The sequence below is a fragment of the Mustelus asterias genome, chromosome 20 (assembly GCF_964213995.1).
Source record: "Mustelus asterias chromosome 20, sMusAst1.hap1.1, whole genome shotgun sequence".
NCBI lineage: Eukaryota > Metazoa > Chordata > Chondrichthyes > Carcharhiniformes > Triakidae > Mustelus > Mustelus asterias.
The window spans coordinates 43,713,930-43,730,484 of record NC_135820.1 but is presented as its reverse complement, the minus strand read 5'-3'; the positions used below and the strand labels follow the sequence as shown (position 1 = coordinate 43,730,484).

Genomic DNA, 16,555 nt, shown 5'->3' with positions numbered 1-16,555 from the left:
TCCCTGGAATGAAGAGCTTGTCGTATGAGGAATGGCTGAGGACTCTTGGGTTTGTAGTCGTTGGAGTTTAGAAGGATGAGGGGGGATCTTATTGAGACTTATAGGATACTGCGAGGCCTGGATAGAGTGGATGTGGAGAGGATGGTTCCACTAGTAGGAAAAACTAGAAACAGAGGGCATGACCTCAGACTAAAGGGACGATCCTTTAAAACGGAGATGAGGAGGAATTTCTTCAGCCAGTGTGTTGAATCTGTGGAACTCTTTGCCGCAGAAGGCTATGGAAGCCAGATCATTGAGTGTCTTTAAGACCGAGATAGATAGGTTCTTGATTAACAAGGGGAACAGGGGTTATGGGGAAAAGGCAAGAGAATGGGGATGAGAAAAATATCAGCCATGATTGAATGGCGGAGCAGACTCGATGGGCCGAGTGGCCTAATTCTGCTCCTATGTCTTATGGTGTTGGTTGAGGGAGGTCTTTGCATAGTGCCATTGGGATGCTTTACACACACCTGAACAGGCACTTCAGAATCATACAGTGCAGAAGTGGCCGTTCGGCCTATCGAGTCTGTACCGAAACATTAGAAACACCTGAACTCTTTCCTAGCCCCATCTGCCAGCACTTGGCCCATAGCCCTGAATGTTGTGCCATGTGCTCATCCAGGTACTTTTTAAAGGATGTGAGGCAACCTGCCTCTAACATCCACCCAGGTAGCACATTCCAGACCATCACCCACCCTGCACCGCCCCCCCCAAAACCTCCTGCCCCTCACCTTGAATCAGTGTCCCTTGTGATTGACCATTCAACCAAGGAGAACAACTGCTCCTTATCCACTCTGTCCGTGCCCCTCATAATCTTGTACACCGCAATCTGGTCGCCCCTCAGTTTTCTCTGCTGAACAAAATCATGATGTGGAGATGTCAGCATTGGACTGGGGTAAACACAGTAAGATGTCTGACAACATGAGGTTAAAGTCCAACAGGTTTATTTGGTAGCAAAAGCCACTAGCTTTCAGAGTGCTGCCCCTTCGTCAGGTAAGTGGGAGTTCTGTTCACAAACAGGGCATATAAAGACACAAACTCAATTTACAAGATAATGGTTGGAATGCGAGTCTTTACAGGTAATCAAGTCTTAAAGGTATAGACAATGAGTGGAGAGAGCGTTAAGCACAGGTTAAAGAGATGTGTATTGTCTCCAGTCAGGACAGTTAGTGAGATTTTGCAAGCCCAGGCAAGTCGTGGAGGTTACAGAAAGTGTGACATGAACCCAAGATCCCGGTTGAGGCCGTCCTCGTGTGTGCGGAACTTGGCTATCAGTTTCTGCTCAGTGACTCTGCATTGTCATGTGTCGTGAAGCCCTCTGATCTTCGAGTAAGCGTTCTCCAAGGCAGCCTTCACGACACACGACAATACAGAGTCGCTGAGCAGAGACTGATAGCCAAGTTCCGCACACATGAGGATGGCGTCAACCGGGATCTTGGGTTCATGTCACACTATCTGTAACTTCCATGACTTGCCTGGGCTTGCAAAATCTCTCAAACTGTCCTGTCTGGAGACAATACACATCTTGGTGGGATAGGTAGGCCTAGTAATCGCTAAGGTGGACTCGTGTTCGGCACAGCTTTGTGGGCTGAGGGGCCTGTATTGTGCTGTGGTTTTTCTATGTTTCTATGTATCTGGGGTCACCGCTGCAGATGTCAGAGCAGCTTTCTTGAAGGTCAACCCATGGAAAGCAGGATAAGGTTCCCCACAGTAAGCTATTGCAGAAAATACGGACGCATGGGATTGAGGGTGATTTAGCGGTTTGGATCAGGAATTGGCTAGCTGTAAGAACAGTAAGAAGTCTCACAACACCAGGTTAAAGTCCAACAGGTTTATTTGGTAGCAAATACCATAAGCTTTCGGAGTGCTGCTCCTTCGTCAGATGGAGTGAAAATCTGTTCTCCAACAGTGCACAGAGACACAACATCAAGTTACAGAATACTAATTAGAATGCAAATCTCTACAGCCAGCCAGGTCTTAAAGGTACAGATAATGTGGGTGGAGGGAACATTAAACACAGGTTAAAGAGATGTGTATTGTCTCCAGACAGAACAGCTAGTAAGATTCTGCAAGATCAGGAGGCAAGCTGTGGGGGTTACTGATAATGTGACATAAATCCAACATCCCGGTTTAGGCCGTCCTCGTGTGCGGAACTTGGCTATCAGTTTCTGCTCAGCGACTCTGCGCTGTCGTGTGTCGTGAAGGCCGCCTTGGAGAACGCTTACCTGAAGATCCAAGGCTGAATGCCGTGACTGCTGAAGTGCTCCCCCACAGGAAGAGAACAGTCTTGCCTGGTGATTGTCGAGCGGTGTTCATTCATCCGTTGTCGTAGCGTCTGCATGGTTTCCCCAATGTACCATGCCTCGGGACATCCTTTCCTGCAGCGTATCAGGTAGACAACGTTGGCCGAGTTGCAAGAGTATGTACCGTGTACCTGGTAGATGGTGTTCTCACGTGAGATGATGGCATCCGTGTCGATGATCCGGCACGTCTTGCAGAGGTTGCTGTGGCAGGGTTGTGTGGTGTCATGGTCACTGTTCTCCTGAAGGCTGGGTAGTTTGCTGCGGACAATGGTCTGTTTGAGGTTGCGTGGTTGTTTGAAGGCAAGAAGTGGGGGTGTGGGGAGACCATTACTGTGCTGTAATGTTCTATCTCTTTAACCTGTACTTAACGCTCTCTCCACTCACATTGTCTGTACCTTTAAGACTTGATTACCTGTAAAGACTCTCATTCCAACCATTATTTTGTAAATTGAGGTTTGTCTATATATGCCCTGTTTGTGAACAGAACTCCCACTTACCTGACGAAGGGGCAGCACTCCGAAAGCTAGTGGCTTTTGCTACCAAATAAACCTGTTGGACTTTAACCTGGTGTTGAGACTTCTTACAACGAAAACAACCCAAGCCTACGCAACGTCTCTTCATAACTTTAATGTTCCATCCCAGGCAGCATCCTGGTAAATCTCCTCTGCACCCCCTCCAGTACAATCACATCCTTCGTATAATGTGGTGACCAGAACTGCACACAGTACTCCAGCTGTGGCCTCACCAAAGTTCTATACAACTCCATCATGATTTCTCTGTTTTTGTAATCTATGCCTCGTTTAGTAAAGGCAAGTGTCTCCTATGCCTTTTTCACAATCCTCCTAACATGCCCTTCCATCTTCAGAGATCTATGGGCAATCATACCAAGATCCCTTTGTTCCACAGAACTTCCTAGTGTCCTACCATTCATTGAGTATTTCCTTTCAAATTACTCTTTCCAAAGTGTATCACCTCACACTTTTCAGGGTTAAATTCTATTTACCCATTTGACCATTCTATCTATATCATCTTGTAGCCCAAGACACTCCACCTCACTGTTAACCACCTGGTCAATTTTTATGTCATCGCAAACTTAGTAATCCTACCCCCACATAGTCATCAATGTCATTTATATAAATGACATAATAGGGGGCCCAACACAGATCCTTGTGATACACCACTGGACCCTGGCTTCCAGTCACTAAAGCAGCCCTCTGTCATCATCCTCTGTCTCTTGTGGAGGAGACTAGAACTAGGGAACACAGTTTACAAATAAGATATCTCCCTTTTAAGAGATGAGAAGAAATTTCTTCGAAGGCCAATAGTCTCTGGGGTTTTCTTCCTCAAAGTAGTGGAGGCTAGGTCATTACATTTATTCAAGATTGAGTTGAATAGATTTTTGATAAGGAAATTAAGGAGGGCCGACTGGAAAGTGTAGTTGAGCTCGCATCAACTCTGCCATGATCTTATTGAATGGTAGAGCAAGCACAAAGCTCCTAAAAAGTCCTATGTTTTTATACGTTGCTTTTGTCTCATTCGCTCTCCCTATCTTCAGTTCTTAAGAGAAATGAATTTGAACAGTCTCAACCGTTTTCCGAAATAGCTTTGCAAAGCATAAAGCTGTCCAAATATTGACCTGAAATGGATCTAATTTAACAGTCTCACTTCAGGCACAGCAGTGGTTGGCGTAGGAAATGGAAAATTCATTTTGGTTTTGTAGAGGATACTGATCTGTGCCTGGGGCTGCACTGATATGGCACTGTCAGTATTCTATTTGAAAACTACAAAACAAGTGAGTGACTGAAAATTAGAAGGATGGATGGGTTAATTAACTGGTGCTTGCAGACCAGGAAGGTCCGGGTGAATGTGCAGTTAGCTGGTCTCAGCTGAGCTATTAATGGAACCACTAAAATTAGCTTTGTTTTGAGCTGTGTTGAAGAGAAATATCAACTGTTTCTGCACCCGATTCCAGTGTAGTCATCTCATTCCGCTGCAAATTCCATGTCTGTGGACATCTGGGTAGAACTGGATTAGGCTGAACAGTACCGTCCCCATTCTCTTGATGTCAGGTGCTTATGTTCAAGCTTGATGGATAGCTGCCTGTAATAATGGAATCTTACTAAAGAGGAAGGTAGAGGGAGAAAATAATTTGGTCAACCAACTTTGACTACCTTTTAAAACATGTTTTAATTTAAGGAACAGTGGAAAGAACTGTCCAATGAAGACCTTGACCCACCTCCAGAGCATAGTCCTCCACCTCCACGGCCTCCAAAAAGAGCAACTGAGACACCCAATGGAAAAACGCCAGATCATAGGATATGCTTTACAGACCCAGATGAGAGAACGTGTAAAGAAAGCATGGAAGAAATCCATGATGGCATGAAGAACCAACTTACCAGGCCGAGAGTAGAAAGGTATTTATAAGGACCAAGCTACCTGACCAGTTCAAAGCAATTGTACAATTAGATGTGTTTTTTCCTTTAAACGAGTCAGTATATGTTCTAAGGACATTCTGACATTGCATTCAAATTTGAAAGCAGGTGTTCGCAGGGGAAAGAAGTCTAAACTTACTGGTGCATAATTTTATGCTAAATTAAAAAAAGAAACTCCTAAAAGCTGCTTTGAGGATACTAACTGACCTTTTCTGAATTTAGCTGTGAGTCAATAACTCTGCATTGCAAGAGCATTGTTGAAAGTCTCTGCTCCTGGATTAAGTGTGGGCAATTAGACTGAGTCAGTGAAACTGTGGTATTTAAGTCCAAAATAACATTGATGCATTCAATAGTAGTCATTTAATGGTAAATAGTTTGACTTATTTACTGTTCTCTTGTAAATCAAACATCATACTTAATTTTCCACCAGAGAAAATAATCTACCTTTTTATAATCAACAGTGGAATCTTGTGCAATTGTCTAGGAAATTTACTTGGGCCACAGTTGCCTTAAGCTGGGATAGGTATGATTGTACCAAATAATCACTTTCTTTTGCAATGTTGTTTTATTAATAAATTGTAGGGAATCCTATTGGGCTGATGATTTAGCAGCAATTTGAAGCAAGGTTAAAAAAACAAAATTCTTGCTCATCTAAGAATCTCTTCAGTCACGATCTCTCTTTTTCCCAAGTGAAAGTTTACTTAGTGTTATTCAGAGTATTTCAACATGTTTGTCCAACGGTTTGATGTAGTGAATACATGAATCAAGCTGACCAAGGCAGGCCCAGGTTCAATCTTCCGTCTGCTGATTTTGGTGGAATGATCAGTGGATATGTACAAAATGTATTTGTTAACATGGCATTCTATTGTTTATTATTCAAACATTTGCATTCCATTCAAATTCAAAGCTGATATTGCAAGGTGTGAGTTTTTTGGAAAGGATGAACCAATTTTAACTATGGTGGTCTAGTTTGGAACCATAACTGAAAAACATGGTAAAATGTCTCCCTGGCCAATAAAGCTCAATGGTAGATCATATTGTAATGTGTTGACTGGCAAAACTGGTATATCGTTTCTATAATTGACATCATGCAAACATTAGTTTATAGGATGTATTATACAATACAATAATGCATATCAGCTATTTGATAACTGCAAACCTGCAGGTCCTATGTCTATAGTTTCTGAAGCTGGATTATAGGGATACAATCCAAAAATGTGCAGGTTAGGTTGATTGGCCAGGATAAATTGCCCCTTAATGTCAGGGGGATTAGGAGGGTAAATATGTGGAGTTACGGGGATAGGACAGGACCTGGGTGGGATTATTGTCGGTGCAGACTTGATAGGCCAAATGGCGCCCTTCTGCAATGTTGATTCTATGATCAGGTGATGTAGTTTCTAGTGGGATTGTAGGGATGTCATAGAATCATAGAAACCCTACAGTGCAGAAAGAGGCCATTCGGCCCATCGAGTCTGCACCGACCACAATACCACCCAGGCCCCCTCCCCGTATCCCTACGTATTTACCAGCTAATCCCTCTAAACTATGCATCTCGGGACACTAAGGGGCAATTTAGCATGGGCAATCAACCTAACCCACACACCTTTGGACTATGGGAGGAAACTGGAGCACCTGGAGGAAACTCACGCAGACACAGGGAGAATGTGCAAACTCCACACAGACAATGTGATGATTTTACTGGGGGTTTATTGTCCTGCGGTCCCAAAAATATAATCAGATTTCAAGGTATTAAATATTCAAGAAGAAGCCGTAAAATGGCAATTAGATGTTGTATTGACAAATTAAGAATCTCCAGAAAGCTGCATATCCTGTTGTATCAGTGCTAATTGTGCCATTTTAATCCAAATCTGAAATATACAATTTATCAGATGAAGAAACCATCAGCCAGTGTTATAAAACATGCATACTTCTCAATATTTTTCTACTTTGTCCTTTTTCTTGTCCTTTTTAGTTCAGAACCAGAACTTCGGAAAAGGCATATTGGCGAGAGTGGATCTGTGCCCACGCAGACAAGCGAACAGATTAATTCAGCAAGAAGTGAAGAGGTTGAAGAGGTGGTGGAGGAGAAAGATTCATGGTTGCATTGGAAACCTTTTGTGGTTAATGTATGTGTGGTCACTGCTTTTGCAGCTGGGGCTTACCTCTGTTACAAGGCATGCTTCCATTGACAAATATCTGGAGGATAAATGTATGTATTATACAGTATAGTAAAACAAAATATTTGATGTTTTGAAAAGCTGGAGGGTCCATGTCTTAAGAAGCAAACCTAGTTTCTGAGGCTGGAGCTTTGGTGCGATTATAAGGAAATGATAATGCACTATGGTTTGTTGTAGTTCCATGGTCCCAAGAGCATAACATTCAAATCTCAGGGCCTTGAATATTCAGGAGAAAGCAGTAAAAATGCCAAATAGCTCTTTTTTGTGTGTGTGTGTATGCGCGCGTGTGCCAGGAGAGGGAGGGTGCTGTACATTGCATTCTTTTTAATATTGAGAAATTAATCACATTCAGGAAAATACATGTCTTGTAACCCTAGCAAACCTAATTCATGATTACACAGTAATGTCAGTTGTGCCATTTTTTTCGATCTAACGAAAATGCCCAAATATGTTATGTTCTTTAGAAACAGAATGTAGCATTTATGTTAAAATTGCATTTTATTTCCAAACAGCTAGTCAAAAATGTATTTTCTAACAACTTGGGCTGCATCTGTGGTGAAATTGCATTAATCTCAGCAAAGCTTTGGCTTTACGTTGTCGCTTTTGTTAAAACAGGTCTGCTAAGAGGCTTCCACTGCTGCTCAGGGTGTCCCAGCAAAATAGACCTCTTCAACTGTGTCTGTTAAATATTTTGCATTGTACAAGTGCTTGTGTTCTTGCTTGCACAAACATCTGAATGCAAAGTGAGTTAACTGGCTCTTGGCCTTTTATTTAGCAACCATATAATGGAGGAGGGGGTAATACAACAAAATGCAAAACACTTCCACCAGCATTTTTACAGCTGCACCACAAAAAAACTTAAACTGTTATATCTGCAACTTAACATCTTTCACTCCATATTTATTTGTAACTGTAGTCAATTTTTTTAGCCACTGATGTACTAAAAGTATAGCATTTTTCATCAGAGCCTTGCATTAAAAGGCTCATAGTAAAATAAAATACCTCATGCCAGTACTGGAAGCTGACCACCACCTGCCCCGTAAAGGATAGGGTACCAGTACATCATCTGAGGGAACATTGTAAGTAGTCAGTATATAGTTTTGTTGTCTTAAGAGAATGAAAAGATTTGACATTTTTGGCTCATGTATATGAAAATACAGGGATACTAATATATAATAGGAAATCAGTGTGTAAGCTATAGATTTGCTTTTTTTTAATGATCGTCAATGGTCTGGATGTATATTGTATCCTGGCAGTTGTACATTGGTACTCAATGTAGTAGAATGCATGCAGACTCTTACTAGCATCATTAAATATGAAATTGCTTGGAAGATGAAAGATGTATATCTTAATTACTACTGTGAACATGTGTTGCATAAATTGAAAATAATTGCATGATCTGGTTGGTAATAATGACAGTGGTTATGAGGCAGACACTGAAAAGTTAATCCTTCAGTGGTTGATTTCCATGATGGGCGTTTTATATAAAAGCTAGCATACCTGTGTTTCAATCTATTATGGCATGTGTATATATAAATATATATATCGAGGGTGTTTTTTTTAAAACAGTGTCATTGAGATGTTCCTCACATTTCAAGTACACAGGATCAAGTTCAAACATTCCAAAATTGTCTACAGGGCTTGTTCACGCCTCTCTTTCTGCTGTCTTAATCAGGACACAGTTCTATAAGTGCTTAAATTTGATGGCTAAGGTCAACTTTGGAGATTTTTGTTTTCAGGTATGGCTCTCAACTGGCCTCGTGCATCTTACAGGAATGAGACTGACTCCCTCTAAAGTATACATTACCAGTTTTTTGGTTGACTTGAAGCACTTTGTTGAGCTTCACCCAGAAAATTCTGCATTTAGATCAGTGCTAAGCCCTATTCCAGTTCAATCTAGCAGAAGTGAGGAGTGAATAAACTCAAAAGTTTAAACTAAAAGACGTGTATAATGTAGTTTGGTGTGTGTACAGAAGAATTAAAAGGTGGTGTGTTGGTATACCTCTTAAATGACAAGAATGCTAAATAGCTGCTTTAATGTAAATGAGCTATTGAGCTGCGATGCTGGATGCCTTAATTAAAATTCTCCTTGGCTCTTGCTCTTTACTGCATGGCCATACCAATAAGATGATTGAACAGATAAAACTATTAGTGGCTGATGACCATTTTGCTACTATGAACAGATTGTGGACCATTTATAAAATGTAAATTTTCCATAAAAATGGTAATTCAAGGAACTTATAATGTTTAGAAGAATTGATCCTTAACTATTTTACCAAGGAGATGTGCTTTTCCTCCTTCAGTCGGAAAAGAAGCAAGGTGAACACCATTGTAGTTCTTAGTACTGTTCAGTATCAACGTTGCATCCCAGATCCCCAGTTCCATTACCATTAATTGGCTTGTGTATAATTCCAAATTCAACTTGCAATAAATTTTGGAATGTGAATGTTATGTGCAACTAGTGGACAAATATATAGGATTTGCACCTCACGGGATGTCAGCCATTTGAAAAACAAATTTTAAATTTGGAAGAATCTTTATCCTCTTCCCCACTTCCCATTTCCAGACCATTCTATAACTCTGGCTAATAGGAAGGAAAGGCAAAAGGTTTAGAATGGTGAATATTGTGTGGTCAGAGCAGTTTATAGCCACTTTTTTGGATGCTAAAATCTGGCAGCGTGTGCAGCTCATCAGTAAAATGACACCAGTTACTGGGATTGGAAGCCTAATTAATTTGGAATCATCTATAGCAAATATAATCACTGACTTGTGAAATTACCTATGTTTGATAAACCTTTATGAAAATAACAGCTTGTAATTGGAATACTTTGTTGAATTCAAGCTATAAAAATGTACTTGCTCAAACATGTGAAGGTGTACAAAGCTGTGTACTTTGTTGAATTTTGGTCTAGAATGAATGTCCAGATTTTCAGTGAACACAAACTGTAATATTTAAATACTGATTTATCATTTTGGGATCTTAAATTTAAAGGATTAGGGCAACCCAAAATTCAACCAGTTCTGCATAGGAAGTTGGTCAACATTATGAAAGCTGTGTTAACCGCTCCTGCACCACCATTCATTTAGAGCAGTATTGTCCAATATGTTTGTCACTCAACACGTGGAGCAAGTTGAAGCCGTTCATTTATAGAACTGCTCAAAACTGAATGACATTAAAAGTTGCCACAGTGAGTATGAATGTGTGTGACTCACTAGACTACTTTTTGTCATCTGTCTCTAATTGAGCATGGAAGAATCAACCATATTGTTAGACGGGTCACCTACGTTTATCAGAATATGGTTCAGTTGAGTTTTTAGCTATGTGAAAACTGAAGAGCCACTTGCTCAATGACACAACAAAAATAGCCTGCCTTTTGTTACCTTCTCTGTCCCTGTTCAGTCTGAATGATGAATCTGTGGAACTACTCTGAAGTGCTATAAAAGCAGTGCTGGCCTTCAGAAAGACTCTTGTTTTTTTTAGTGAATCTGGTGACACGGGGGATGCTAACTGAAAAACTTGATTTTATTTAGCTGATTGGCTTTTGAAAACCAGTTGAGGTGCATGAGCAATGTACAGCACTGTATGGCTGCCAATAATGTTTGAAATTGTCAGATTAGGCAAGCTGGGACCGTGCAACAAGATCCAAAGTGCTCTGTCTTATCTTGGCTCATTTCAGTAGATCTTTTGAAAGACATGGGGAGCTATTGAGGTAACAGGAGAGATTACAGAAGGCCAGAGTTCTATTAAATGTCCAAACAGTGTTCAGAAATGGTAGGTAAGAGAACCTAAGCAAGACAAGTCTGCATAGAGACCAATGCGTAGAGATCGTTCTTTCCCAAGTTTTCTGATAAAATAGAGAAAGTTTACTCTTGAAGATTTTTTTAAAAATAAACTGGAGCAGTCAAAGATGGGGCAGTTTTTTATTTAGCAGATTGTTGTCACCATTTTGGACAATGTGCAACTTACTTTGTGAAAGTTTGACTGTAAAACCCTTTTGAAGTTAGTTGTTCTCCTGATCCTGGCAGTGAGTGTCAGTGTTGATTTCTGATTGTTTGAAATCTTGAGTCTATTTTCAAAAGATTGTGCTTTTGTTTTATTAATTTTGTATGTGTTTTGCATCATGTGGCAGATATGTTGCCCTGATTACTGGAAGTTTTGCAAGCATTGGAATCCGATTGGACAACATTGACGTAGAATAGTATTGGTATTGCGATGGCTACCTCCATATAAATGATATTAATCTTGACCTTCTATTCATTTCGTCAGGTGCACTGAAATGTGCATTTTAGATTAACAGCAACCAGTCGTCCCAGGTATAATTGGTCACAAAGTACATTTTTGCCACATAATGATGTGAACCAGCATCCGTTCAAGTGACAGTATTGCAGTAACATTATTCATAACATGCTATCAGTTGCCATCAATGAATCCTAAAATTATGCAAAGGTATTTTTCTCTCTCTAAGGAGATGTTCACTTTCTGTATTTTAAATGGCTGAGGATTAGGGAAATCTGTTCAGTATTTTATTTGTATGGCCTTGCAGATGACACAATTCTTATGTCTGGTGTTGCTGAGAATGCCTCTAGGTAGGAGCACATGAGTGCTGATGTTTCTTTTTCTCCTGTTGTCTTCCCAGCAATGTGATTGTTTAAATATAATGGTTAACAAATTCCATAAGATCACACTAGTTTTCATAAATTTCAGGGATGTGTCTGACTTAACTGGAATTATTTTTGTTTTTATTGATGTGCTTTTGGACCAAATATAAACGATTTTAAAAAAATACCAACTTGTTTTTCATTGTGATATGTTGAACACAGCTTGTTTTTATAAAATTTCTCAGTGGAATTGTAGCTTTTAATTTAAAATTATAAATTAATTGCTTGCACTAAGTGTTTGTCATTAGCATGACTTCAAATAAAACCATAAAACCGAAAGTTTGATCTTTGAATGTCCTCTCCTAAGTGCACTGCCAAACAACTTTCAATGCTAACCAGCCCACTCCCAGAATTCTGAAATACAAATTGTGCACCTTTATTTTTACAGTCTCTTTCTTTATATAAATTACAGGTAAGCACTTGGGAGCTGAAAAGTTGCACTTTTCTGTACCTGTAATAACATTTGAGATACACTGTTTTTTAACTTGAGCTGGTGTGATCTTTTAACATGTTCCTACTTGACTGTTTCACATTTTTTACTGTTTCACATTTTTATTAGCTTTTTGCCACAAGTAGTAAACAGCTTTGTGTATTTTATTTTACTTGTACAATATCTTGTAGACTAAGAACTGTATTGCTGTTTTCTAGGCAGTATTAGCCACCTCTGCATGTATTGATATTGTATGATTTTTCTACGGTTTTTATATTGTTCAACCATTTAACAAAGGGTCTGAGGGCTTTTTGAGCATTTACAGACTTTGCAGACAATTTTCCATTTTACAAGCTGGCTTTCAAGTGCATCACATAATCATTAATTGAAAATAAAACCAATTTGAAAGCAAATCTCATGTTTCATCATGATGTGATATTTTAAACTGCAAACTTCACCTCCAGTTAAAAGCTTAAAACCTTGGTTAGCTAGTTTTAAAGCAGTGTATAATAAAGATATTTTTAAGACTAATTACTTTGATTGTCAGTTGCCAATAAACAATTGGGAAGATTCTTCTGAGCTGGTTTTCAACCTTTACAATGATTAATTTGGGGCTTTTTGCTTTATTGTCAAAGGTTTTTCCTTGTTAATTCGATGTGTACTTTCTCTGTTACCATGCATTAATTCACACCCCTGTAGCAATGCACAGTACCTAATTTGCTAGTTAATCTGGACTGCGGTGTTTTTCTATTTGTTTTTCAAATGTACAAATCCTCTTTTGTGGATTTTTTTTCATGAGATGCAAGTGGCATTGGCAAGGCCAGCATTTCTTGCTCATCCCTAATTGCCTTTGAACTGAGTGGCTTGCTAATGTGGCCAATAAGACATTAATGAACCAGATAGGACTTGGGCCTCTGGATTACTAGTCCAATGGCATTACCACCACGTCACCATCTCCCCACTCTACATGACCCTACAGTCGGTTTCTCTCATCTGTCGGTCTTTGGAGTGTTTTGCATGCGACTACTAGGGAGATTCTAGGACCCTTATACTTTGTCAGAAAAGGTTAGTCATCCTGGGTAGGTAAATCCTCTCTGATGCATTTTGAATCTTACTGTGAGAATCTTCAGACAAGTTAACCAGAGAACCATAAAGTGAACTGGCCAGATTTCAACTAGTTGTGAAATTTGAAAATTTAAGTTGAGGCTGTAGATAAGAATGCATAAATGAGCATGTTTGTCAACATCATGATTCCATTTTACATTCTTTCACTGAACCATCACATTGATATTCCAGTCTGCCATCTCAATTTGGACTACGGACAATGTGTTCACTTGAAATGCTGGAATGCAAGGTAGCTACGGTAAGTCAAATGACTCTTCGAGGAGCAGCTAAACCATCTAAAGTAAGTTACAAGATTTAGGACATGCGGATACAGGGCCTCGCCTGCCCCGATTCTGGGTCAGGCAAGGCGGTAAAATTCTGGCCTGGGACTCGAACCAAACCTGTTTGAGGGGGGGAGGAATGGTTGCAAAAACTTAAATGATGGCACACAGGATAAGTATGCAGTGGATGAGTATGGAGTACTCAATGGTTAAGAGAAATCTAACCTTGGCTTAATTTGAACATTAAAGACATGCTGATAGTTTGTTATACATAACAGCTACAAAGCTGGAAATTTGACAGCTGTAATGTAAAAGTTCATCTTTATAACTGAGTTTTGAGAATGATTTAGAAAATCCAGTGTTCTAAAGGATTGTTGCATGCTTTCACATGTCATAGCACTATGCCAAATACAAAGAGAAATTATTGAGTAGAAACCAAATGATTCTCAGTTCATCGTTCTGTATTGACGAGAGACGAACACTTCAGGATTTTTTATCTTCAACAATGTGAGCTATTACCTCCATTGGACTCTGTTGTGAACTCACTCCCAGGGCAACTCCCTCCCACCTCTATCACTGCCACTACCTCTGCTGGGTCTTTCCTGTCTGTGCAACAGGATATTCCCAGGGATAGTGATCTGTATTATCTGTAAGATATGATTCCATGAGTATGACTGTGTCAGGCTGTTGCTTGAATAGTCTATGGGACAGCTCTCCCAATTTTGGCACAAGCCCTCAGGTGTTAGTAAGGAGGACTTTGCAAGGTCAACAGGGCCATTGTTGCTTCTTGCTACATAGTTCATACAGTTTCATATTGACTTTATAACTGTTTGATATAAAATGGTTTGCTAGGCCATTTCAGAGGGTGTTTATAAGAGTCAACCATATAGCTCTGGAATCTCATAGGTCAGATCAGGTAAGGATGGAAGGTTTCCTTCCCTCCAGGATACTAGAGAACCAGATGATTTTTTGCAACAATCCACAATGGCTTCATGGTCATTATTCGACTTTATTTCAAGATTTTCAAGATATGGGCGGCACGGTAGCACAGTGGTTAGCACTGCTGCTTCACAGCTCCAGGGACCTGGGTTCGAATCCCGGCTCGGGTCACTGTGTGGAGTTTGCACCCTGACAGAATTTGGCTCCATGTCATCACATTTTTGCAACCTTCCTAATCTGTGTCACCGCCTGTCTGGCATTCAATATTGGATAAGCAAAAAGCATTGCTCAACTCCAACCCTGCCTTAACTCATCCGCTGAAACCTCCATATCTTTTTTTTTAAAACTCTAGACTTGATGATTCCAATGCTCTCCTGATCAGCCTTCCGTCTTCTAATCTATGTAAATTTGTGTTCTGCCCATATCTTAACCTGCATGAGGTTTCATCACCATTATATCTGTGTATGCTGATTTTTTTTTTGTTGCTTCCTGGTCCACCAACATATCTGTTGTAAAATCGTCTTTCTTGTTTCCCTTCTATGGCCCAACAAGGGAAGGAGTTGTGCTGGATCTAATTTTAGGAATGAAGCCGGACAGGTGGCTAAGGTGATGGTGGGAGAGCATTTCAATGATAGCGATTACGTGGTACAATTTAAGCTTGTTATGAGCAAAGAAATAGACTAGTTGCAAAAAGAAGTTTTGGATTGGGGAACAGCAGGCAGCATCTGGCTAAGGTAGATTGGGAATAGCTACTAGTGGGGGAATCTACAGATGAACAGTGGAGGGCATTCAAAAAGGAAATAGAGAGGCTACATGTTCCTTCTAGGGTGATAGGAAGGAGTAACAAACCTAGAGAACCATGGATGACCAAAAATATTCAGGATGGAGAAGGAAATTAGAGACTTTTAGCAGGTACAAGGGGAGCAATTCAGCAGAGGTATTAGTGAAGTGCAGGTGGAGCTTAAAGCAATTAGAAAAGCCTAAGATCTTCAAATATATCAATGGGAAGAGGATAAACAGGGAAAGAGTTAGGGCCCATTACAAACCAAGGGGACAATTTGTGGGTGGAGCCAGAGGACATTGGTAGAATGAACGAAAACTTCATATCTATCTTCACCCAAGAGAATGAGGATGGAGGAATGGAGCACAGACTGCAAGGTTCTTGAGCGGACTGACGGAGAGAGACAAGATATTGGAGGTGATGGCAGGCTTAAATGGACATCTCTCCAGGTCTGGATGAAATGTGTCCCAGGCCGCTGAGGGAGGCAAGGGAGGAGATTGCAGAGGCTCTGACCCAATTTTTTCAATTCCTCTCTGGCCACGAAGGAGGTGCTACAGATTTGGAGAACTGCTAATATGGTCCTGCTTTTAAGAAAGGTTGTAGAGATAGGCCAGGAACTACAGGCCAGTGAACCTCATGTCAGTGGTAGGGGAACTATTAGAGAAAATTCTGAAGGAGACTATGTATCTCCATTTGGAGAGGCAAAGCTTGATCAGGGATAGTCAGCATAGCTTCGTCAGAGAAAGGTCATGCCTAACAAATTTGATTGAATTCTTTTGAGGTGACCAGGTGTGTAGGTGAGGGTAGTGTAGATGATGTAGTTTATAAGTATTTCACCAAGTCTTTGACAAGGTCCCACTTGTGAGACTATAAAGAGGGCAAATGCACATGGAATACACAGTAATTTGATAAAGTGGATTCAAAATTGGCTCAGTTGTAGGAGACAGAAGGTGATGACAAAAGACTGCTTTAGTGACTAGAAGCCAGAGTCCAGAGGTGTACCACAGAGATCTGTGCTGGGTCCCATATTTGTAATTTATATAAACAACATAGATGACTGTGGGGGTGTAGGATTAGTAAGTCTGGATGACAGATTGGCTGGGCGGTTAACAGTGAGGCTACAACATGGTATAGATGGGATGATCAAATGGGCAGATAAGTGGCAGATGGAATTTAACCCTGAAAAGTGAGAGGTGATGCACTTTGGAAGGAGTAATTTGACAAATATTCAATGAACGACATAATACTTGTAAGTTCTGTGGAACAAAGGGACCTTTAGTGTGTTTGTCCATAGATCTCTGAAGATCTATGGGCATGTAGTAGGGTTGTGAAAAAAGCATATGGAACACTTACCTTTATGAATTGAGGCATAGATTACAAAAGCAGGGAAGTATGTTGGAGTTGTATAGA

The 16,555-nt window shown here is 40.3% G+C and overlaps 1 protein-coding gene across 3 annotated transcripts in view; it reads left to right on the top strand.

Moving 5' to 3' along the window:
* Positions 1-11,737, top strand: part of LOC144508497 (tyrosine-protein phosphatase non-receptor type 1-like) — a 105,438-nt gene extending 93,701 nt beyond the window's left edge. For all 3 annotated transcript variants that reach the window (XM_078236469.1, XM_078236468.1, XM_078236470.1), the window contains 2 exons: positions 4,539-4,756; positions 6,747-11,737. In XM_078236469.1, the coding sequence (XP_078092595.1) occupies positions 4,539-4,756; positions 6,747-6,963 (435 nt within the window). In that variant the 3' untranslated portion in view covers positions 6,964-11,737. The remainder of the gene's footprint in view (positions 1-4,538; positions 4,757-6,746) is intronic.
* Positions 11,738-16,555: the final 4,818 nt, after the last annotated feature.